We start from the raw sequence: 24793 nt of genomic DNA, 5'->3' as shown, positions 1-24793 counted from the left end.
TGCTAAAGGAACTCTGAGTAGCAGTGGAGAGATGGGTAGGAAATGTAAGGGGCAGGGAGGAGACAAGGACTCTACGTTTCCCCGACAGAATTTGGGAGTGTACTGGCCAGTTTTACAGCAGGGAGTTTCAGTATGTCACTGAGGATAGTTCAGGTGGTACATTTCTTAAGGGTGTTCCTTTTTTTTTTTAAACCACCGGGAAAAAGGGCACCTAGGGTGGCTTTGCTGGTTGAGTGGATGACTCCTCATTTTAGTTCTGGTCATGATCTTAGGGTCCTGGGACTGAGCCCTGCGTCAGGCCCTGCGCTCAGTGGGGAGTATACTTCAGGATTATTTCTCTCCCTCTGCCCCTCCCCCCACTTGCACACGCACGTACACACTCTCTCTCAAATAATATTAAAAAAAACCAAAACACTGGAAAAAAGAAATAACTGCACCTTCTCACTTTTATTTTCCTTTTTTTTTTTTTTTTAAAGAAAGGTTTTATTTATTTACTTAGAGAGAGAGCATGCAAGCAGGGGGAACAGCAGAGGGAGGGAGGAAGAATCCCAAGCAGATTCTGCACTAAATGGAGAGCCCGATGCAGGGTTCGACTCCATGATCCTGAGATCCTGAGATCCTGACTTGAGCTGAAATCAAGAGCCGGATGCTCAACTGACTGAGCCATCCAGGCGCCTCTATTCTTTTTTGAAGCAAGATTTTCTTGGAGAAAAACACAGAACAGCATGGGTTTACTACAAAAGTTTTACCTCCACTCTTTCTGCAACCCACTCAAAATTCTTCTTCACCATCTGGAGCCCTTCGGGGGTTACTTCCTTGAGGTCACGATATGACTAGAAAATAAAATAGAAAGTTTGGAATACAGATATTCTATTAGTAATATTCTTGCTATGAAATTATTTGATTTCTGAGTTTTGGGTAGATTATGAAAAGCTTGCATAGCAAGGAACAGATCTGAAAATGTATCTGAACCTATAAATTCATTTCCTGAATTAGACTAGAGAAAGTTCAGATAGTGAAGTACACTTATATTTTCACTTAAGAATAAGTGCTTTCTACACTAGCAACTACTATGTATTAAGTAGACAGCATCTGCCCTAGTTTTGTTTTTCATAGGACAGAGCAGAAATGGAACCTGGTAAGATCTAGAACACTTGGGACAGAGTTCCAGATCTGCCTTTTTTTTTTTTTTTAAAGATTTTATTTATTTATTCGACAGAGATAGAGACAGCCAGCGAGAGAGGGAACACAGGCAGGGGGAGTGTGAGAGGAAGAAGCAGGCTCATAGCAGAAGAGCCTGATGTGGGGCTCGATCCCATAACGCCGGGATCACGCCCTGAGCCGAAGGCAGATGCTTAACCGCTGTGCCACCCAGGCGCCCCTGCCCTTATTCTTACAATTGTGAAGATATCTATCATCCTTTCAGCACCTTAGTTTTCAATTGGCCAAACAAGGATGACACTTGCTCTGTGTGACAGGCATAATAAATGAGAAATCTGTTTTGTAAATGCAAAGTACTTTTCTTATTTTTCTTTTCAGGATATAGGAAATGTGAGAGATATTTATCTTTAAAAGTAAACAGCAATCAACTCTGGTTCTTATCATATGGAACAATAGCTGCCTTTTCTTTTCCTCCCATCTTCTTACTCACCTCTATCTTGCCTGATCTTGCAAAGGATTAAAAAAAATCCTGAAGCATTACCTGTTTATCTTTCTGTTGGCTTCGATCTCCTGATGGCCAGAGTCTCCAGGAATCATTATCAATAACATCAGCAAGAACAATTTCTTTGGTAGTTATATCAACACCAAATTCAATCTAGAAACAGCATATCACCAAAGAAAAGTTTTCAAAACTCTACAACTAAAGACATTTCTCAGTTATAATCTTTACTCTTAAATCTCCATTTTATTTGTACCTTCATATCAACCAGCGTACAGTTCTGGGGCAACCAGGATTTCTCCAGTATTTCAAAAATAGCCTGCGTAGCATGACTCATGATATCCACTTCAGTCTGGCCTATAACAAGTCCAGCAAAGCAAAATTTTGCTGCAATTAGCTGTTCTTCAGACCACTGTGGATCATTATTGGCATCATCCTGAAAACAAAATACAGGAATACAATTAATTTAAATATAAAAATTTTGAATTTTTGAGATAAACGGAAGTCGTCCTTTTTTCCTTGACCATGAGTTCCTCAGATATATTTATTTTCTCTAAAGAATTAATTTTTTATTGAAATGCCCTTTAATTCACAATAATTATTTTTGTCTAGTTTTAACAGCTACTTTAAAATTCAAGATATTCAGTGAGTAACTTATTCATTTATTTGACAGAGAGAGAGCAAGGTATGCAGAGAGGCAGACAGAGGGGCAGGCAGAAGGAGAAGAGAAGCAGGCTCTCCACTGAGCAGAGAGCCCGGTATCGGGCTCGATCCCAGGACCCTGGTATCATGACCTGAGCCGAAGGCAGACACTTAACCAACTGAGCCACCCAGGCACTTTTTTTTTTTTAAATAATCTCTACACCCAATGTGGGGCTCGAACTCACAATCCTGAGATCGAGTCACATGCTCTGCCAACTGAGCCAGCCAGGCACTGCTCTTGACCTCATTTTTAATAGGAATTTATATAAGACCATAAGTCTTTAGGGATATTATTTTAACAATTCAAGAGATTTCATATAAAGGCATTAGTAAAAAAAACTTTCATTTTAGTCTAAGTAGTGTCCCAATTGCACATGAAATTTTTCTTTTATGAATTTTGGATTTGTATTATAACCATAAGATAAACATTTTAAGGTATGCAGTTTACTGATTTTACTTGATCTGGGCCAAAAGGCTGAGAGGCAATTTTAGTTCACTGTGTAAAAAATGCTGCATAAGGGATGTCTGGGTGACTAGGTCAGTTGGGCATCTGCCTTCAGCTGGGGTCATGGTCCCAGGTTTCTGGCACCAAGCCCTGCATAGGGCTCCCTGCTCAGTGGGGAGCCTGCTTCTCCCTCTCCCTCTGCTTGCTGCTCCCACTGCTTGTGTGCTCTGTCAAATAAATAAATAAAATCTTAAAACTATACAAGGTGTGCTTGGGTGGCTCAGTTGGTTGAGCATCCAGACTCTTGGTTTTGGTTCAGGTCATTATCTCACGGTTTTGTGATGGAGCCCCATGTCGGGCTCCCTGCTCAGCGTGGAGTCTGCTTAGGATTCTTTCCCCATCTCTCCCTCCCCCTGTTCCTCTCACTGCATGCTTGCTCGCCATCTCCCTCATTCTCGCTCTCTCAATAAATAAAATCTTTTTAAAAGAAAGATTTACTTGAGAGAGCGAGAGCATGCGCATGGGGGGGGGGGAGTCAGAGGGAGAAGCAGACTCACTACTGAGCAGGGAGCCTGATTCGGGACTCAATCCTGAGACTCCAGGATCATGATCTGAGCTGAAGGCAGTCGTTTAACCAACTGAGCCACCCAGGCATCCCAAAAAGCAGTTTCAATAAAGAAAACCATAGAAATTTATAACCACTGATTCCTACATCTTTATTATGTTTTTGCTTAGAAGAGATATTGGTAATAGTTTTTCTGTATCTGAATATAAAAAGATCCCTTGTATTCACCTTACTTCAAACTCTTTTAACTAAAAATTTAAAAAGTTTCTGAATTGTTATTTTCTTCCCAATAACTGCTAATTTTATTTTTAAAATTTATTTATTTTTTAAGGATTTTATTTAACTTTAATAACGTTTAAATCTTTTGACTTTGAAATTATGTTTGTTGCTATATTATAGTAAGACACAGAAGCACAGGGGCGCCTGGGTGGCTCAGCCGTTAAGTGTCTGTCTTCGGCTCAGGTCATGATCCCAAGGTCCTGGGATCAAGTCCTGCATTGGGTTCCCTGCTCGGCAGGAAGCCTGCTTCTCCCACTCACACTCCCCTTGCTTGTGCTCCCTCTCTCGCTGTCTCTCTCTCTCAAATAAATAAATAAAATCTCTTAAAAAAATTAAAAAAAATAGTCTCTGTACTTAAAAAAAAAAAAAGACACAGAAGCATAAAGTAATTACCTTGAAAAACAGCTCCACTTTAGGTGGGTAAAATTTATATCCCTCCTTGACACCAGGATTTCTTTTGAGGAAAGAACCAGTTGCTATTCTTCTACAAACCCATTCAATTGGAATCATTTCACACTTAGGTGCAATGAAAGCTGTCTCCCCACATTTTCTGGTGAAAGCAGTTTTGATACCTACATATTGATAAAAAGTTTTTTAAAAAGCATTAAAATTGGGCATAATAAAACTGCTGTTTACAAAAAAAAAAAAAATGCAACAAAAACCCCATCTAGTCAAATACGTTATCCTTAAATGATACTGCCAAAAATAAATTAACTTGAAAAAAAAATAGAAGTAGGAAAACAAAATTATTAGTATGGCTTTCTTAATGCTTATCAAAATATTTAATAGTATTTCATATTAATGTTACATGGCAAAGTATATAGTGGATCAGAAGGTCAGGGTCCTGGTGTCTTTACCATTTATTCATTCATTCATGCATTCAAAAAATACTTATGAGTAATTCCTCTGCCACTGCTTACCTAACTTTGCATAAAGCATATAACTCATCTAGATGGTACTAAATTATCTTTAAATCAGATTTGGTTATATGATTCTCATATCTGACAGTCCAGTGTTAAATAGGCCTTATAAAATATCAATCCACTTATCACAATCAGGTGCAGCCCTACATTTTGGATCACCCTTTTCTCCTCACGTTTGAAAAAAATAATCCCTGAGAGAAAGTATCCAACAGGTAGCAGCAAGAATAGTGGCCAATCTGGCCAAGAGCAAAGAAAACATTTCTTTCTTTCCCTTCTTTTCTACTCAAACTGATTTTGGAAAACTAAGATAAAAAGCTAGTTTTTGACAGGAGCTATTTTATTTGGGGATGTTGGAAAATAACCTCTCTAATAAGTTATGCTATATAATCAACCACCTGATCCAGCAATTCCACTTCTAGGTATTCTAGGTACTAACACTGCAACTTGAAGATAAGCATTATTATGTTAACCCATACAGGTTTCTAGGAGATGTTTTAATCATATTAATGCTACAGGATTCCTTTGTGCTGCCATATAATAACATACATATATATTTCCCTATATGAAGGGAATCTACATTTATGTAAGACCTGCACTGTTCTAAGTGTTTTATATGTTATCTCATTTAACCATACATAAAAATTTTCAGATAGGTATCATTACATTTTACAGTGAAAGAAACAGAGGCTCAAAGAAGTTAAGTAATTTGACAAGCTGGGTCATGTTGCCAATCAGTAATGGTGCCTGGACCAGTTTCAAAACCTGTATTGTTTTCTCTGTACTCCCTCTGGGTTTGACCAGTAAGATTCAACTGAAACAGGGAATTGTGATATGCTACATGAACAGGAACTCTGGGAAAGAATAAGAGTGTAAGTAAATGGTCATTTTAACCCTTAAAGAATGACTGGGCTCATGCTCATGGATAGGCAAATGATTTACATCAATCCTGAATTGCAGATGGTAACTACATGCCTGGCTTTAAGAGCTCTTCCTTTTAAGATCTGTTAATCATTAGACATATGTGCTCATTTGTCTATCAAGCTTAAAAGACTAGTATCCAAATCTACTGTTTAAATATAAACAATAGTTACTTTTACTCAGAGGAATACTCTTCCTCACATCTAAGAGAACCAAAAGCACAGAATTAATTTATGGTAATGATCTAGTACAGGAAAAAAAAATTGCTTCCAAAAAAAAAATCAAAAAGACTCAGTTTAGATGATATAATGATTGCTTCTAATATGCATACTAATCATCTTAGCAAAATTCATGACTGGGGGGGATGAAAAAGAATTCTCCCCATGTCTCACTGTTTACAGAATTTAAGCCTCCTATGAAGATTACTACGGAAATGTCACTTCATACTCTGAATCACAACTGCAGCGTGTGACAGCTACTCAGCCCACATATCCCTAGGGCCACCCATGTATTAAGGCCGCCAGGCTCCTCATCTGTGGTTTAACAACTGCAGGACTTATATCCATTATCACTACATACACTTAAACGTAATTATGGTAGGTTTCTGTGGGAGAACTGAGACTTAAAAGGTAAAGTACTGAGACCAAATCCACACATTTCATAACTCAGATATAGCATATATGATATTATTTCCACAGAAAAACAGTATTACTTGTATCTCTTATTTGTATAGTATTTTACAGTTTGCTTACGATTGACAATGAGAAAACCAGAATCCTGATATATAAAATCTCATTTGGTGCTCTTACCATTCTAACTTCTAGAAATACCTTAATTAGGAACATAACCTTGGTTATAAAGAAAGCAATTTTAAATAGACCACTGGTGGTCAACTAGACATAGCATTTATTTAACTATCAGCAAGCAAAAATTAGATAAGGCAACAGAACTCCTAATCTGTCCTCTAAAACAAATCTAAGAATTTTTTAAAATTTAAGTTTTCCTTATTTCCTTAAGTGTATAAAACCTGAAAAACATCTTTCAACATTTCCTGTGAACCAAGTAAGTTTTAGTTATGTTAAATGTGCCATTACAGTAGTTTAAAGGTCATTGTTGGAGTACTTCATTTAGGATGACAAACTTTCCCAGCTTTCTCAGACGCAGGACTTTCAGAGTCAAAACTGGGAAAGTCCTGGACAAAGAGAGACAATTTGGGTCACTTTAATTCACTTTTTGTTAAGCCCCATAAAGTGCACTGAATAGTCCCTTACTGAATAAGCAAATAAAAACTTGGGCCTGTACTTATCTTCCATTATTTGAAAGTATATATAAAACGTGTGTGTGTGCACGCACGCGCGTATGTGTGTGTGTGCGCATAAAGCCCCGCAGCTATGTATAACTACTATGGGTACACAGGAACTAATTTTTTTATTGTGAACAATTTATAGTATTAAGCAACTTTTTAAAATTTTAATACGTATAGGGAGAATGAGATAACTTGGCAAGTTAAAAATGGATCACTTATCTTTAGAGCAAAAGGAACCCAAAATTAGTTTGATGCTCTCTATAGCAATCTACTCAGTCCCTGAGAAACCACCTATCAAGGAAGCCTTGAAATAAAAATCCTAAAATCGTATTACTTAGGAACTGTGGGTGGTCCTTTAAATTTATCAGAACATACTTACTTTCAATGTATAGAGGGATTTATGATGTAGATGACAAATTAGGCTGGCAATTAAATGTTTTTTTCCCCCACACTACCTTAAAAATGTTAAACAGAAAACTAGGAAAGAGGCAAAACTATTCAAGAACACATTCTGTATTGACAGAATTGATTTAATTTGAATTACCTTGTTATTTTGTGGAAGGCAGGTACATCTATCCTGACTAGGAAACAAAGGCATTAAGTTCCCCTTTGGATTTAGAAGATTAATTTAAGAGATTATGGACATACCCTGAAGGTATTGCGGGTTCGGTTCTATGCCACCACAATAAAGCAAATCAAATAAATTTTTGGTTTCCCAGTGCACATACAAGTTATATTTACACAATACTATGGTCTATTAAGTGTGTGACAGCATGACATCTAAAAAACGTATATAGTTAAAAAATACTTCATTGCTAAAAAACGCTATCTGAGCTTTCAGCAAGTTGTGATCACTGATCACAGTTTACCATAACAATAAAATAATGAGAAAGTTTGAAATATTGAGAGACTTGCCAAAATGTGATGGCAACATGAACAGAACAAATGCTGTTGGAAAAATGGCACCAAGAGACTTGCTCAATGAAGGGGCAGGACTGCCACAAACCTTCAATTTGTTTAAAAAAAAAAAAGGCAGTATCATGAAACACAATAAAGCAAAGTGTAATAAAACAGGGTATGCTTGTAATGCTTACTGGAAGCTCTAAGAAATGAAAGGGCAACTGGCTAGCAAAAGGAGACAAAATTATTAAATTATAGAATTAGAACTGGGATAGTAAAAAACAAAGCTTTTATTTTATAGATAAGGAACCAGAGGCTTCAAAGGTTGACTGATCCAAGGCAATGAGGCCTTTTACACAGGAGGAAAAGAGCTCAAATCTTTTATTAGCTGAAATTTCATATACTACAGACAAATCAGCATTGACTGAATCCCTGAAGAAAAGCCCATTATCTTAATTCCCCTTTCTTTAATCCAAGTGCGCTCCACAGAATGTTCTGATCTAATCTTTTTGAATAGATGTCTCTATAGAAAATAGTCTTCTTTCAGTTTTAGAGTAGAGATAACCCTGGAGATCTTTGATCTATTCAAATCCCTCACTTGGGGCGGAATGAGAAGCTGTGGTGGCAATCTTCAAGTACTTTTCAGGGCTTTCAAGTGGAAAAGGGATTTGAAATTCTGTCTTATTTCCAAGGGACAGAGCAAAGAATAACTGCATAGAATTTTAGGTACCAAATTTCAGCTCTTCTATGAGAGCTGCCTAATACCAGAACAGGCCTCCTTCATAGATAGGTCTCTCCTAGGACATCTTCCTAAGAGAGAAAAGTTACAGAAAGGATATGCATGCCAAAGACCATAGCAAACTGTAAAGATTCCTTAACTAATGATACTACTTACTAATTTCCAAATTAAGCATTGTAGTGAAATTTAAGAGTTCCTGCTTTAAGTAACCTTAGCTTTTGAAACATCCCCAAACACGTTCTTAATCCAAATAATGTCATCTCCCATGAAAGAGATCAGAGTGTGCGGTGTGTGTGGGGGGGCAACATTTAAAAGGGAGGAGGTTGTGGGGGGAGCCATGTACCTGTTTTCCTATAACAACTGAAAATATCACTGGTAGCCAACATGTTCTTAATTGAAATAATGCCGTTTCCCCATGAAAGGACCAAATGTGTGTGAGAGACAGAATGTGAAAGGGTAGGCCACGGGGAGAGCTACTTACCTGCTTCCTTTAACAACTGAAAAATACAACTGGTAGTTTTATTTGAGATTGCAGCTTTTCCTTCCAGGTGATTCTTTCTGGCTGCATTTCCTGCTGTTATCTGGTCCTTGGACTGCAGGAGGACTTTTCCTGGACTATCTGGCAATTCATAAACTTCTTTTGTTTTACCCTCATAGAGTTTTTTACCAATATTCAGTACTGTGGAGATAAAATGGAGACATCAGATTTCAGGAAAAATTTCCTAAAGACTAAGTTAGGGGCGCCTGGGTGGCACAGCGGTTAAGCGTCTGCCTTTGGCTCAGGGCATGATCCCGGTGTTATGGGATGGAGCCCCACATCAGGCTCCTCTGCTATGAGCCTGCTTCTTCCTCTCCCACTCCCCCTGCTTGTGTTCCCTCTCTCACTGGCTGTCTCTGTCTCTGTCGAATAAATGAATAAAATCTTAAAAAAAAAAAAAAAAAAAAAAAAGGACTTAAAATTTCAAAGAGAAGAAATCACCCCTCATGCTCCTAGAACACAGACTCATTCTCAGTACTGGCATTTTTTAGTGTCTGTGTGCCAGGTACACTAGTGATATACCAGTAAACAAGACAGAGTTCCTGCTCTCAAGCAACCTGAGTCTGAGGGAAGCTGAAATTAAACAGGACATCATAGTAGGTATGATGTGAGAAATATAGAGACTACGGGATCACAGGTTCATAGCAGGCCAACCTAAGCTACTCTAGACACCAGAGAAGGAAGTCTAGAACAAAGAGAGGTTGAGGTTGAGATCTGAGGCAGAATAAACATTAAGCCAGAAGAGGGAAAGGGGTTAGTAGTGGTGGTGAAAAAAAGACCAAGGGGTAACAGTGCAGGGCAGGACTTCAGTATGGTTGGAGAACTGTATGTGTGGGTGTGTGTGTGTACACTGCTATTGGGCAGGGGAGGGAGGGCAGCAGGTACAGAGTAGTAAAGAATGGCAGAAGAACTGAGCAGTGGTCCGATCAACTAGTGGAGGTGACCATTAAACAAACCAGTTATAATTGTTTAATAGTTACTGCTGCAGGGTACCTAGAGGATGAATCCTGATCCTACCGTAATGTCCTGATTCACTGACAAGGTTTAAAAGGCCCCTCAAGTTAGAGCCTCCGCTTCGTGCTCCAACGTCAGACTTCTTTATTCCCTTTCCAGAACTCTAATTTCTGTAACTGAATTTCTATATCCCACTCCCAGGCTTTTGACATGCTCTCCCTAGGCCCAAACAGTTTCCCTCCCTTGCATTTCACTATTCATCCTTCAGGCTTCATAAATCATGCTGACAGTGTTTCAATTTTATCCTAAGAACAACCATGTGGCTTTTAAGCACTTCAGCAAAAATGACAGATTTCTATATTAGATTAAGTCTATAATTTTTTTTACCTAAATTCAATTTTTCTGTGTGGAAGACAATGTACCGACCAGCCAACACAAGCAATTTGGTTCACCATAATTTAGAAATTGAGTGTGTGGGAAAGAAAAAAATGTTTTATCAGCATAAATGTCACAAGCGATATTTTCTGAGGACCTAATCACTCGCAGATAACAAGATTACGTAAATAGGATAAATGTAAAGTGAATCAAGGCAACTCTTTGCCTGGTGCTTTTGGAGCTCTTCAAAGTCATCATGGCATCAACGACTATAACACACACAAAATCTGGACCAAAGAAAGTAAATTTTTCAATAGGTTCAAATATTAACTTTCCAGAAATAACAGTCTATTGACTTAATAGTAAAAGCAAGACTGAAAAATCAATACATATGTTCCTGTGATTGTTCTGCAGTAACTATTGATTACCAATATGATTTCCAGGCACCTCTCCAACCCGTAGCCATTTCTTTCTAATCACCCTCTTCCTCTACTTTGTTTCTTTTCCCCAACCCAGAGCTAGTTCCGAGTATTTCAGAAAGTTCGATGAGGCCCGGGAGCGCTGGGTTTTCCTACGCCTCGCTTGGCGGTGCCCGGGCCACGTGTCCGCCCGCTCAGCGGCCTAGTGGGGCGGCTGCAAGACCAGGCACAGCCCGGGAGGAGGCTGCCAGGAGAGCCGCGGGGCGCGTTGGTGTCGGCGGCGAATCCGTAACCTCCAGGCGGGAGTGGTGGCGGGAAGACCGTGGAAGGCAGGGAGTCCCCGGCAGATTCCGGGGGCTGCCTGTTACTCACCCTCAGCTGTCGCCATTATCCTGCGTGGGCTGGGAGCAGCGGCTGCGCTGGGAAGACAGGCAAGACTCTGGAAAAGAGGAGTGGTCAGAGAGGCTCACGTGGCGGGGAGGGGAAGCGGCCGACAGACACACCCCCGGCCAGGCCTAGTATTCCTGAGCGCCCAAACGTGCTCTCCGGTAGCAACGCAGTCGGCCGGGACGGAACCCCGGAGGTCTCTGCCGCCCAAGAGCAACTTCGATTCCGGGAGGTAGCTCTACCCCCGAGGCTTCCCGCCGCGCAGGCGCAGAAACACAGACTGCCCCCCGCCCCCCGCTCACCCTAGTGCGCGGGCGCTGTTCCAGAAGAGGCGAAAAGTGGCGCGCACTGGCGGCCCCTCCTGCTTCTACAGAGTCTCGTTGACCAGCTCCCTTCTTCGCAGCGAGACAGGTTCATAGGTTGGAGCGTACCAAGTAGTGACGGTCGGGGGAAAGCATGTGAGGAAGGCCATACAAAGTTTACATTCTCTGGGACAGAAATGACGTTAACCCTACTACTCTCATCACCCCAGTCTTGGGTGTTAGAAAACAACGGAGATGTCCACGTGCAGAAAAAGTAGTTTCCCGTAGGGATCCGGCGGAGGACAAGCTCCACCCCAGGAGTCTGTGACTCCTCCTCTCAGCCACGGAGCGTCTCCCTCTCTCCTCGTTCATTGGTGCATCCTGGGGGGGGGCGGGGCAGGGTGTGCAGTGGGAGACCGCTAATCACGCTTACTTTGGGAAAGCGCGCGCCGCCGCAGTAGCGAGGGTAGAGCTGCTGGGAAGGAAGCGAGCCTCTGAGGCGTACGGGCCGAGCGGGCAGCTGGTTGGTGCTCAGGCCCCTGCTGCGGCGGCAGGTCCCTCCACGTGCTTTGGGCAGCGACATGGAGCTGGAGGAGTTGGGAATCCGAGAGGAATGTGGCGTATTTGGGTGCATCGCCTCAGGAGAGTGGCCCACGCAGCTAGATGTGCCGCATGTGATCACTCTGGGACTCGTGGGGCTGCAGCACCGGTGAGCAACCGGCTGAGGGGTGGGGGTGGCGGCGCGTGTGCTTCTGTCTCCTTCAGCCCAAGCCGTTTCCCGCGGCCCGAGTTAGGGATCTCGTGTGCGCCTGAGGGCCTGGAGACCGACCTGTATTGCATGGATTGATATCTGCTTGTGGCATCAGCTAGGTTGCCAAGGCGTGCGCGGGCACCACCTTGCATCCCTGGACTTGCTTCTCTCCCAAAACCCTTAATGCTTTTAGGGGCTTTTCCTCCCCTTCTCCGGTGTGTGCACCTCTCATGAGTCCGGCCAATTTGTAAGACCGGTTCGCTAGGGTTGACCGAATCGGGACTTCTCCCACTACTTGACCGTTTTAATCTTGCAGAGCGTGGAGCTGCTTTTGTGAAGGTTTGTGTGGGGTGGCTGCTGGTCCAGGACCTACAACACCTTGAGGTGTTCTCGCGGAGCTTTCGACCACCACAAGCTTTTGTTTGCAAGGGCAGAGCTTTTGAGCAAATTGTAGATGTGAACGTAGTCATAGCTACAAGAATTTAGGGATTCTAGAGTTCAGACCCCGGGAAACAGAGCTAGTTGATACTCAAAAGGAAGTCCCGGTTGTAGATCTCATACATACTGAAAATAAACCAGTCACAGGAAATAGTGCATCTGCAAAAGTCACGGGTTTCAGATAATGAAGGAAAAGGTTGTAGTAAGAAGATGCCAAAAAGTAACCCCCTTCTTTAAAAGAGGGAAAGGGGAGCAGTTCCTGTATGACTAGATACATACTGATTTTTGAAAAATTGGTAGATCCCTTTGAGTTAAAAAATAACTCGTCTTCTGTGATCCTTCCATTTCTTATTACTTGGCATTTGATATAAACATAGGTTTGACATTATCACTGAAAGTATTACAAAGTTTTCGTAAGGCAATACTGCAGCCATAACTTTTAGAACGGTTTAAGGAACTTGGCAGCAACATTTATCAGCAATATGGGAGCCACAAGTATAAATGCATTCCAAATGATTTGCTTTCCCTCACCAAACTTGGATTGCAAGTAGTCTTTTTGATCTTTTCAGAGTCGCAAATACTTCAGTTTCACATCTTATGTACTCCTTCTTTACAAAGAGCTGAGAGTAATTTAGAGTCTGGGTTGAATCAGAAAGAATATTTTTAACTTGAATGAGACTAACCCTGGATAATTGTGGGTTGACCCTAATAGAGATCTTGTTTTAAAATACTGTACATTTTTCGAGAAGATTAGATATATATATAATCCAAGGAAAAACTGAAATCTACTTATGGCAGTTCAGAGCAACATTAGTTTATAAAATTCTTAGGATAAGTTATTTTGGATATTCTGTGAAGGGAAGAGGATCTTCAGTCTCTCCTTTAAATATGTGCTGGAAGAAAAAAGGTTTGTTTTGTTTGTTTGTTTAATGACTACAACTTGATTTCTAGCTACATGCACTTTTTGTAGTTGCTTTTATGTGAAAGAATTAGTGATTAGACAGTACAAGATAAGAGCAATAAAAATGTAATTATATAATAAAGCAATAATAAATGGATTCTCTGAGGCTGCTCATCTGACCAAGTAAGTCTTTGTTAAACTGGTTTTGAAAAGTGACCTTGTGATATTTTCAATAACAATGGCAAGGAACCCAGTAGTTTCTGAGGAACAAATGTATTAATGGAAAACTACTTGTTTAAGATTTTCCTTGTGTAGGCATCAAATCATTAAGGTGCACTGAGAAGGCTGGTTCTCTCCCATAAATTCATCCAGTTAAAAATTCTGATTTAGCAAAAGTTCTCAACCTTTAGAGGAACTGATTGGAAGAATGATGAAATTCCCTAATGTCTCAAGGATAAAAGTCTTCTGCTACTCTGAACTAGTCCGTAGGGTTCAGAGATTAAAAACTAATGTTTTTCTATGGCATTGAGTCAAGGAATGTTAAAACTGGACACCTAAATAGGTTGTCATAATTTAATATACAGTAGAGTTAGTTAAATACGCTGTACACAGGTAAGTGGTGGTCTGTTGCAGAAGTCTCCACCTCCTCACCTCAATACTTAGTTGTTTTAAAACAATAGTAACAGGATTCTGTCACATTATCTTCCTAAAACATGGAATCTAGAAGGTGAGATTACTATTACTTTTGCATTGTATTTGGTTCTGTTTTTGTCTTAAGTATAATCTGATCTAAAAAATTTAGTCACAGGGATAATAGAGTACCTGCAAGGTATATTATGTATTTCATGTAAATACAAATAGAACATCAATTACTAGATAGTCATGCACTGGATACTTAATCCAGACGGGTTCATTCAGAAGTACCTCTTTCTAGTAGTTCTGGCGATTTGGAGATTTATTCCATAGCTCTACTTTCTGTTGGGGAATTTTAGTTTAACATTTTCGTGAGCTCTTTAGATGCAAACTGCGTGTGTATGTGTGTCCGTGACAGATATATAATCACCACATGCTTTTTCAGTCCTAAAATCTTTGGTTCAGTGGTTTGCGGAGTTCTTAACAAATCACACACACCTTTTTAGATCAGAAATCTTCACGTTTTAACTACAGGCACTTTTTTTTTTTGGAGACTAGAATGACATGGACATATTTTGAAGATTCCATAAAAGGAATTATTAAAATTTCATAGATTTATCCCATGAATCATCTGGTTAGCCTTTCCTTGGTTAATTAGGAGTTGAAAATGCCCACCCTGAAAGTGAATTATCATTTTCCTGGGTTAGGAATTGAACCCTACAGCTGATAAACATTTTCATACTTCTAAAAATTTTGAGATTTACCTGATGAAGTTGGATCATGTAGGGGGTTTCCTGTCTGTAGAAACGTTCTGTAGAATCTTTTCGTTCTGTTATGCTTTGAGGAAACCTATTTGCAGTGATCTCAGGAGCAGTTTTCTTAAGAGATACAGACACTGGTCCTGTAAATAGAGTATATAATATTATCACTAGAAAGGTACTTGAGAGAAAGAGATGCACTCAGACAACATCTATGGAATAGTTTCCAGTTGTCTTCATTTAAGTTTGTTGGAGTACACAGGAAATAGGTTGTCAGAGAACTTGCTTTGAGTTGCCAAATTTAAGGCTGGGGATAACTTTATTTTGCTTTTCATCTCTTAGTAATAATGACCAAATATGTCCCATTTCTATAGTGTCCCATTTCCCGTGGTTGGGGAAGTGACTTATGTTAAAACTGTCCTTGCTAATTGTACCAGTCTTTGGCTTAGAAAGACTTTTTAATTCAATTACTTTTGTAATTTAACGATTCTCTGTTTTAAATCATAAGTGTTTTCAATTCTTCCAGTTATAACTATTATTTACAACTTCGCTTTTTATATTAGTTTGAAGCAGGACTTATCTATCCTCAAAAGAGTTTCAAAGTACTACTGCTTTGTAAGACTTGAAACTTAGTCCCAGTTTTCCAATATCAGTTTGATCTTGGGCAAGTCTCCTAACTTTTGAGTCTGTTTTCTCATCTGTTGGGCTAGACTTATGTATTTAAAGGCTCAACGGGCAAAATCCAGGGGTTGGAAATGATATTTTTGTGTGGTTAGCCCTTAGCAGGTTTCCTTTTCAATAGCATATATACTATAGGGCATTAAGAGATGGTAAAGTTCTGGACAACTCATCTGACTTCCACTTTAGGTCCAAAAATGGAGACTAAATTTTCAGCATACTTGAGATATAATAAGGGTTGTTAGGGATAGGGATGTTCCTGTTATTATCTAATACTTTATTCAAAAAATATTTGTTTAGCTCCTATTGTATATGCATTAGGCACTGTGGTTAGTACTAGGAATACTGTACTGCACAGGACAGTTACAGTCCCTGGACCTCACAGAGAAGCAATGTTAGCCAGCTGGCTCAAGAGCACAGACTTCTCTATGCCTCCATTTCCTCCTCTATAAATTGGGTGTAATGATAGCACCTACATTATAGAGTTGTGGTACGAAGTAAATGCATTAGTATATATAAAATGCTTAGTATATGTAAAGAACTGTACCTGGATATATGCATACCCCATGACCCTCCATCCCACTCTTGGGTATATACTCTACAGAAATGCATACGTATGTTTACTGGAAGACAGGCACAAGAATTTTTAGTGTTATTTGTAATAGCCCCCATCTGGAAATAATGGAAATGTCCAACAGTGGGATGGATAAAGAAGGTAGTAGTATGTATATACCTATAATGGAATATTCTGCAGCAGTGAAAAAGAGCAAGCTCCTGCTACAAGTAAAGTCACGGTTGAATCTCACAGTGTTGAGTGAAAGAGCTTCACATTAAAGAACACATACCAAAAAAGTAAGAACATCTTTTATGATTTCAAATTTATGGTGATAGAAGTTGGAATAATCATAACCTTTATAGGGGCTAGGAGGATGATTATGACTGGAAGGCCTGAAGGGTGCTGGTATAATGTTTAAATCTTGATTTGAGTGGTAGCTTCATGGGTGTGTTCAGTTTGTAAAAATTAAGCTCTTCAACTATTTGCGTATACTCAGAATAATTTGATAGATTATAAATCATAAAATGCTTAAATTAAATTATCCTAAAGATTCAGAGAGATGCAGTGATTTGCTTTGCATCCTGTCAGAGAGAGACTGGAACTCGGGTTTTCTGAGTTTCAGTTCAGTGCTTTTTCTTCTGTCCTGTATTTTTATTCTTCTATTTGCTCTACTACGTTGTATTTTCCTGATATCTGTAATGAGTCAATTTGGAATTATAGCTCACATAATTAGGTTGGCTTATTTGTAGGATTGCTAAAATGTTATACTCATTACTAGCTACCTTTGGAGAAAACTAAAATTCAGAACTTATTACTTTGTGGGTTTTTTTTTTTCCTTTTCCATCCCAGTCTTCTGATAGCAATCACTGTAAATTGTAATTTAAATTCTCATGATGAATGGACAGTTGTGCAGAAATTTCTGACTCTGGGAAAGTTTTCATTTACTCTGTTACTTTTAATGAGCTATGAAAGAAATCATTGCTCAGCATTTTTTGCTCTCACACAGCTTATAACAATATATTTAGTCTAATTTGTCAAGGACAGGAGTAAACATCTTTTATCAGGAAAAAGCAACAAGTTTTTTTCAGTGCCAAAACTTGGCATTTCTCAGGCTCTTACCATCTTCATGTGCTTTTCTTTTGACGCTCAAAGTTCTTGGGTTTTTGGTATGACCTTCAAATAATTCTTAAAACAAAAGAACACAGGAAAAGAATAATTATATGACATCATTTAAAATATATTCATCTTCAAGCATTCGAGTACATAAAGTAAAAACATTGAAGTGGTTGGGCAGATAACGAAGAATGAGTTTAAGAATTAGGAATGTTTTGGTAAAGGTTTAGAAAGATTGAAATTCTTAAATTAGGTATGTGCTTCATAATAATTTTTTGGGTCATTTGAACATACAGTAGTGTAAGAATTTTATTTTTGAGGAATCTCTTGCTACATTACAATGTGAAGAAAAAAGTTAATAGAATTTTTATTTTAAAAAGTCAATTTCAAGGTTACCATGTTTCCATTTGGCAGTTCTGAGAGTTGGTCCTCTTAGGATGCAGTCAACTTCTTCATAAAATCTCATTTTTCTTTGAGGGTTGCCATTTTTCTTTTGTAAAACTCTGTATTCATATTTTAAATTTTTGTATTTGGTACAACATTGTTTCCAGTCTCTGTCTATTCCAAACTGCATTAGTCTTCTGGCAATTTCCTCAAATATTTCTTTGTTTCTTGTGGCCCTTTCAAGCATTTGCTTAATTTTTTCATCAGACCATATGTGTATAAGCGCTTTGACCTCATTGTCACACCAGTGTTTTCCAGCCTCTGTGTTGCTCACTGTTAAAATCTGTAAGTGATTTTTAGCATCTTCTAAAGGAATATGATTACCTATAAATCAATGTGATTTACAATTATACAGACTTACAGATAAATCTTGTATTTGAATATCATTCATTTAAAACAAACTGGATTGACATAAAGCATTAAGATTACAATAATTTCAGTGAGGATCAAAATTTCTTCATATGTTCATATTCAAATAAGATATTTAAAAAATTAAAGGCAGACTAATCTCCAATATTGGTGAGATAATTTACTTGCTTTTCATCAATAGGTAATCTTCACTGAATATTTACAAATGTGGAGAGTCTTGGTGTAACTACTTAAACTGATATATCTTAGCCTAAATTTTTTTTCTTTTATGTAGGCCCCACGCCCAGCGTGGAGCCTTACACAGGGCTTGAATTCACCACCCTGAGATCAAGACCTGAGCTGAGATCACGAGTCCAATGCTCAATTGACTGAGCCACCCAGTTGCCCCCCCAAAATTTTTTTAAACAATTTAGACCCTGTACCTGACACAGTGATACTTTGTGGTGCTTTGGGGCCGCCCAGCTCTTCTGACGCTGTACTTATGGTATCTTCCTCTGTCAGAAAACAAAGAGAATAGCAGTTTAAATTTCCTATTCACAGAACTCAGATTTACTTTTGTAATTGAAGATTATACCGAAAAACTAGTAAGGTTGGATTCCAGCACCAAAACTATAGGCTAGGGGCACCTGGGTGGCACCATTCGTTGAGCATTTGACTCTTGGTTTCAGCTCAGGTTGTGATCTCAGAGTCCTGAGATTGAGTCCCACATGGGGCTCTGTGCTCAGTATGGAGTCTGCTTGAGACTTTCCCTCTCCCTCTGCCCCTCCTCCCCCTCTCTCGAGTAAATAAAAAAATCTTTAGGGAAAAAAAAAAACAAATTGTGACCTCATAGCCAAGAACATTTTGTCATCTCTAACCAAATTTTTAAATGCCTTTGTAGGATTCACCACTTTCAAAATCTTGGAAGTATTCTGCCTTAAAAGTCCCTAGGCACAGTATTCTCTGTTTGGGAACATGAATATGATAGCACTTTTAGACACAATTTCGTAATGTCTTTCATTGTTACATTTTAATGCTTGACACAGAGCTCTTACATCTCTTTTTTGTTTGATCCTTACTGTAACTGAGAATGATCCTTATTGTAATACACATAAATAGGTAAAAGACCTTAAGATTAAATGGTCTTAGCAATTTTCGTGTTGAGTTGTTAACAGCAGACAGGTAATAAACATTTTAAGGAACTGATGGTGCTTAGTGTGGTAAATATAACATGCATTTATCATAGTATGGTATTGTATGTATAGAATGTTTACAAGTCAGCTCTTTGTAGTTTGGGGAAAGCTCTTCCTCATGCATATGTTGGATTGCAATGTTGAAGTATCACAATGCTATGATAGTATACTTTCACTCCTGCTGTACTTTCCTATACACTGGGACATTGTTTTTTAAAGATTTATTTATCTATTTGAGAGAGAGGTGGAGGGGCAGAGTGTCAGAGAGGGAGAAACTCAAGCAGACTCCACGCTGAGCGTGAACCCCATGTGGAGCTCGATCTCACGACCATGAGATCAGACCCAAGCTGAAACCAAGAGTCAGACACAACCACCTGTGCCACCCAGGTGCCCTGGGACATTATTTTTTTAAAAAAACATTTTGTGTTACTATTGTCTGTGCAGTTGCTTGTAATGATTATTGTAAAACTAGATAAAACCACACAGTGGTTATTATTAATAGACCAGTGAGGCAAAAGGTGAGGAGGTTAGGGGGCCCATAAGCCTATGCAGCAATAGGTTTGTGGAGATTTACATAGTTAGGATAGGATCAGATCTTATTTTAAGGACATGTTTGCACAGTGAGACTAGAATGAAGTTTAGCTTTTAGCAATATCAGTACCTTAAATGACAGGTTGAACTTTGGAGCCTCATAAGGCTACCTAATAAGTTACCTTTTTTAAAATTGAAATTTTTATTGGGATAAATGTAGATTCACGTGCAGTTTTTAGAAATACTAAAGATCCATTTCACACTCAGTCCAGTTTTCTGCAATGACAACGTTTCGTTAAACTGTAATATACTATTAGATCAAGGCTATTACATTGATAACAGTTCACTACTCCGATTCAGAGTTCCTGTTCCACTGTACTCACTGTGAGTGTGTATATGTGTGTATTATGTTCTATAATAGTTTTATCACCTTTTAGGTTCATGTCTCCACCATCAAGGTCAAGATACTCCATGGTTCCAACACCGTAATGATCCCTCTGGTTGCCTTTTGTAGATAGACTTACCTCCTTCCATGCCCAGGCCCTTCCCCCACCCCCACCCCATTGGAAAGCACAAGTCAAAGGTAAACCTTGGTAAACCTTATTTCAGCAGAATCTGAATTTATAACATTTTATCTAAGTGACTAAAACCATCACTTCTAGGCTCAGGCACATGTCCTACTTCTGGGAAATAGAAATATTTAGAGATTAGGTGTTCTGTGGAAATTTTGAATAGTTAGTACTAGAAAATAAGATGTCATATTGGAGGGTGGCAGTGAGGAAATCCCTAAATTTAGCATATTTTAAGGAAAGAGAAGCATTTAGTTTCTGTTATGTTTCTTTCCCACCTGGTATACTGTAATTCATTTCCGACACTCACCACCTGGAGTTAGCTAGCATTAAACTCTGCAGCTTTAAGGGGTCAGTCTTCCGTAATGTTGCCCTTACTGCAGATGCTAGCCTCACTTCCAGCTGACAGGCCACAACTTCAGGGGGTGCCATGACCCCTCAGGTTTGATCATTTGCTAGAACAACTCATAGAACTTAGGAAAGCCCTATACTTGGAATATAGCTTTATTATAAAAAATAGAACTCAGAAACAACCAAATGAAGATCCACACAGGTTAAGCTCTGAGAGGGTCCTAGATACAGAACCTCCATGTCCTCTCCCTGTGGAATGGGGGCCTGTCATTCTCCCAGTGCGTCAGTGTGTTCACAGGAAGCTCTTCTAAGCCAAAGTTTATATTGACATGATTGATTATGGCATGATTAATTAAATCACTGGCCACATGACTGAATTCAGTCTCCACACTTACTTCCCTGCTAGAGGTAGGGCTGGCCTAAAATTCCAAGCCTCTTAATCACAAGGTTGGTCTTTATGGTGACCAGTTCTGTCCTGAAGCTATCTAGAAACCCACTTTGGATCACCTTGTTAGAATAAAAAAGAATCTCCTGCTACTGGAAATTCCAAAGGTTTTTGAAGCTCTGTGTCAGGAACTGGGCACAAAACCAGATATATGTATTCTTTATTTTTTATTTTAATTTTTTTGAGATTTTATTTTTCAGCAATCTCTGCACCCAATGTGGGGTTCGAACTTACAACCCTGAGATCAAGAGCCACATGCTCTACTGACTTAAGTCAGCCAGGCGCCTCTGTATTCTTTATTATGTCACAGCTTCTTAAAGAGTTTGTGAAAATATAAACAGGAAGAATTAGAAGAGTCATACCTTTATAATTATCAAGTTGCCTGTATTTAAATTTACCAGCTTACCTAAGTCTCAACTTTTTTTTTACATTTATAGTTTTTGGGTTTTCTGAAATTTTAACAGTCAAGTCTTTATTTGGATCTTCTATTGAATTAAAAATTTAAAGGTTCCCAATATTATGGTTCATGTTATGAAACTGTATTAGTTTATAATTTTACTGCTAAGATTATCCAAATTGTATTCAAAATGTACAAAACTGTTTAAATATTTCATTTTAAAGAAAATTATTTCCAATTTTTGGTTTATTGTAAATAAACCAAAATAAATGAAGAAATACATGAATTGGAGAAAACAAAAAAACTTGGCTTAGCCTCTGAAGTACTAACAATAGATAATTTAGTGCCCTCTGCTGGCCATCACATTGTTAATTTTTGTGCAATTGTGGGGATAGTGAATCTTTTAATTTTGGAAATACATTTTACTACCAAAAAGAAAATAGATAGTTTTAAGATTATTCTTAAAAAAACAGTGTAGTCTTTCACTTGTGATTTTTAGGCTGATAAGAGTAACCTCCAATAGGATAAATATATGCCTGTCTCCACCCCGCAAAGCCAAAATGGATCTACCTTTGACTGCCTATACTAGAAAGGAGTGACTTGCAAGAATACAAAGACATTGAAGTATTCCACCTCATATATAAGTAGCAACTGATACTAGAGATGCATTGAGTCAATTTTAGGTTTACTCAGAAGAGACAGGTAACCGACAAGACTGTCAAACACCGATTTCCTCTTCAGACAGCCCTTTTTCTGCTAGCTTTCTGATTCCTTTTATCATCTCTTGCCTATGCCTCAGGTGGGGGAAAAATAAATGTATTTTAGATCCAAAGAAATAGTTGTTTGATTTTCATGGGCCATTTCTTTTTACTTATTGCAATAGGTAGGCATAGCCCAGGAGTTCTGTGATTCTTCCCAGTAATTAACTTCTTTCATATTGCATTAGTTATGCATTTTTTAAAGTGATAATTGGAATTGGCTTATTTTTCTCCCCTAAATGGAATCAAATTGGATTTTATGTTTTACTCTCTTCAGCCCTCTGCTGGCCTTACTCTCTAAATATGACAGCCTAGCTGTGGTTTTCAATCCTGGCTGTGTGCACAACCCTCAGATCAATACTTGAGCTGAGATGAAGAGTTGGACACTTAACCTAGTGAACTTACCCAGGTGCCCCTGTGTTTTGTTTTTAAAGAAAGAATATTTGATGTGAATTTTTTTCCTGAAGATAAATATCCGTATCTTTATACCTCAGTACAACAATCTTCTAAATAGTAGAGTGGCGATTCATGCCCCAATAGTTGTATATTGCAGGTGTGCCAAAAGTCCTTTCCTATTTCAGGTTTTTTTTGTGGGGTGCCTGGTTGGCTCAGTTAATGGAGCATGTGACTTTATCTCGGGGTTGTGAGTTTGAGCCCCACATTAGGTATAAAGATTACATAAAAGTAAAATCTTTTAATAAATACATAGATAATTTAAAAATCATTTTCTTCTCTTGTGGGTTTATGCCTTTGCTTTTATTTTCACGTGAAAGTTTAAAATAGCTTAATTTCTAGAATGACTGTAAATATTTCCTGTTCCATATTTTCTAAACATATTCCAAGTTAACATATAAACATACCAATTTTTAAAAACCCTGTCAGTTTATATCTGACTTAATGTTTTCCTTTCACATATAAAAAATTATCTTTAGGCATTGTACTTAAGTGAGTCCAGAGGACTAACAAACTAAAATCTTCTGAATGCTAAAGTTCTTAATTATTTCCATGGAAATCTTTCCAACTTACTAAACACAATCTGATTTTATCTTTTTTGCTTTTAGTGACAAGGATCATTGCTGTGATGCCCTGAGAAACCTTAGTCCCCAGAGTTTTATTTACCTTTGTTATCGTACCCCTAGTCAGCTGCATGTTCCTATCAAATTAGTCTCCTTAATTTCTCCCTGTTTTTACCTTTCACCGTCCTAGCACCTTTCCTTTCTCCCACTGAGCTTTTAATCTGTCATATCTGATAAGTCAGACAAAGAAGTTTGCCCAGAGTGTGGGGAATTTGATTACCTGGTTTGTAAATCAATATGATCTTTACATTTTCCAAGGCTATATGAAGCTTTGAACTGAAAGACTATGTACGAGGTCTGTGATGGCTAGCTAGGCTTTTGATTGGGGGCCTGGTGATCCCTCTATTGCTCATTTTGGTTTGTGTAAAAGGCAAACCATCACACAGAAAGCACTTAACTTTCCTTCACCCCTTTAATACCCTGAACGGTAGGACAGTGTCTCTCAAACTTGAGCATGCCTGAGTTCCCAGATGATGCTGATGCTGCTATACTTTGAAAACCACAGCTATAGGGGACGTTACTGTCATTAACAGTTTTTACCTTCCATTTCTGTATTTTGTAAATATGAGTATTACTCTTCATATAATGTCATAAGCTTGTATATGTTCTTATAATATCTTAGTTATTATAGCATGTTATATTATTATATATTACACATCAAATGTAATTAAATCATAAAACCTGTCATAAGGTCCCCACCTTCATGACCTCTAAACCTAATTATCTCCCAAAGGCCCCATCTCCAAATGCTCTTACATATGTTCATATGACTTTAGAGGTGACACAGTTCAGTCCATAGCAACATCATATAATAATGTCTTATGTATTTTTTCACACACACAAAAACAAAAAATCTCCCTCTCTTGGGTCTTCTTTTTTTTTTTTTTTTTTTTAAGATTTTATTTATTTATTTGACAGAGATAGAGACAGCCAGCGAGAGAGGGAACACAAGCAGGGGGAGTGGGAGAGGAAGAAGCAGGCTCATAGTGGAGGAGCCTGATGTGGGGCTCGATCCCATAACGCCGGGATCACGCCCTGAGCCGAAGGCAGATGCTTAACTGCTGTGCCACCTAGGTGCCCCTCCCTCTCTTAGGTCTTCTGACATATTACTCACAAAGTCATCTTCAGCCGGATCTCCAGCAATGACTGTTTGAATATAGTGGGATATATGGTGGTTTGCTTTTATTCACTTTCAGGATAGTGTTTTAAACTCTAATATGTTATTTTCCCTTTTAAAGTGTACCTGATGGGGGTGTCTGAGTGGCTCAGTCGGTGAAGCGTCTTCCTTCAGCTCAGGTCATAATCCCAGGGTCCTGGGATCAAGCTCTGTGTCAGGCTCCCCTGCTCAGTAGGGAGTCTGCTTCTCCCTCTCCCTCTGCCCCTCTCCCACTCATGTTTTCTCTCTTTCTCTCAAATAAATAAAATCTTTAAAAAAAAATCC

The 24793-nt window shown here is 38.7% G+C and overlaps 2 protein-coding genes across 3 annotated transcripts in view; one reads left to right on the top strand and one right to left on the bottom strand.

The window, feature by feature from the left end:
• PAICS (phosphoribosylaminoimidazole carboxylase and phosphoribosylaminoimidazolesuccinocarboxamide synthase) overlaps positions 1-24793 on the bottom strand; it is a 42566-nt gene that overhangs the window by 9576 nt on the left and 8197 nt on the right. The window contains exons 4-11 of one of the 2 annotated variants that reach the window (XM_048211758.2): positions 17247-17312; positions 14900-15036; positions 11096-11162; positions 8919-9116; positions 4045-4223; positions 1917-2096; positions 1703-1816; positions 750-833 (exon numbers count right to left, since the gene is read on the bottom strand). In XM_048211758.2, coding sequence (XP_048067715.2) covers positions 750-833; positions 1703-1816; positions 1917-2096; positions 4045-4223; positions 8919-9116; positions 11096-11162; positions 14900-15036; positions 17247-17312 — 1025 coding nt within the window. Of the gene's footprint in view, positions 1-749; positions 834-1702; positions 1817-1916; positions 2097-4044; positions 4224-8918; positions 9117-11095; positions 11163-11412; positions 11732-14899; positions 15037-17246; positions 17313-24793 lie in introns of those variants that run through there. The other variant, XM_026508950.4, reaches the window with a different exon arrangement.
• PPAT (phosphoribosyl pyrophosphate amidotransferase) overlaps positions 11784-24793 on the top strand; it is a 33998-nt gene continuing 20988 nt past the window's right edge. Inside the window, exon 1 of the mRNA XM_026508949.4 lies at positions 11784-12121. Coding sequence (XP_026364734.1) covers positions 11994-12121 — 128 coding nt within the window. The 5' untranslated portion in view covers positions 11784-11993. The remainder of the gene's footprint in view (positions 12122-24793) is intronic.

This window comes from Ursus arctos, unplaced genomic scaffold, assembly GCF_023065955.2.
Source record: "Ursus arctos isolate Adak ecotype North America unplaced genomic scaffold, UrsArc2.0 scaffold_9, whole genome shotgun sequence".
In the NCBI taxonomy this organism is placed as follows: domain Eukaryota; kingdom Metazoa; phylum Chordata; class Mammalia; order Carnivora; family Ursidae; genus Ursus; species Ursus arctos.
Note: the sequence above shows the minus strand (reverse complement) of the source record. Positions and strands in the feature narration are given on the sequence as shown.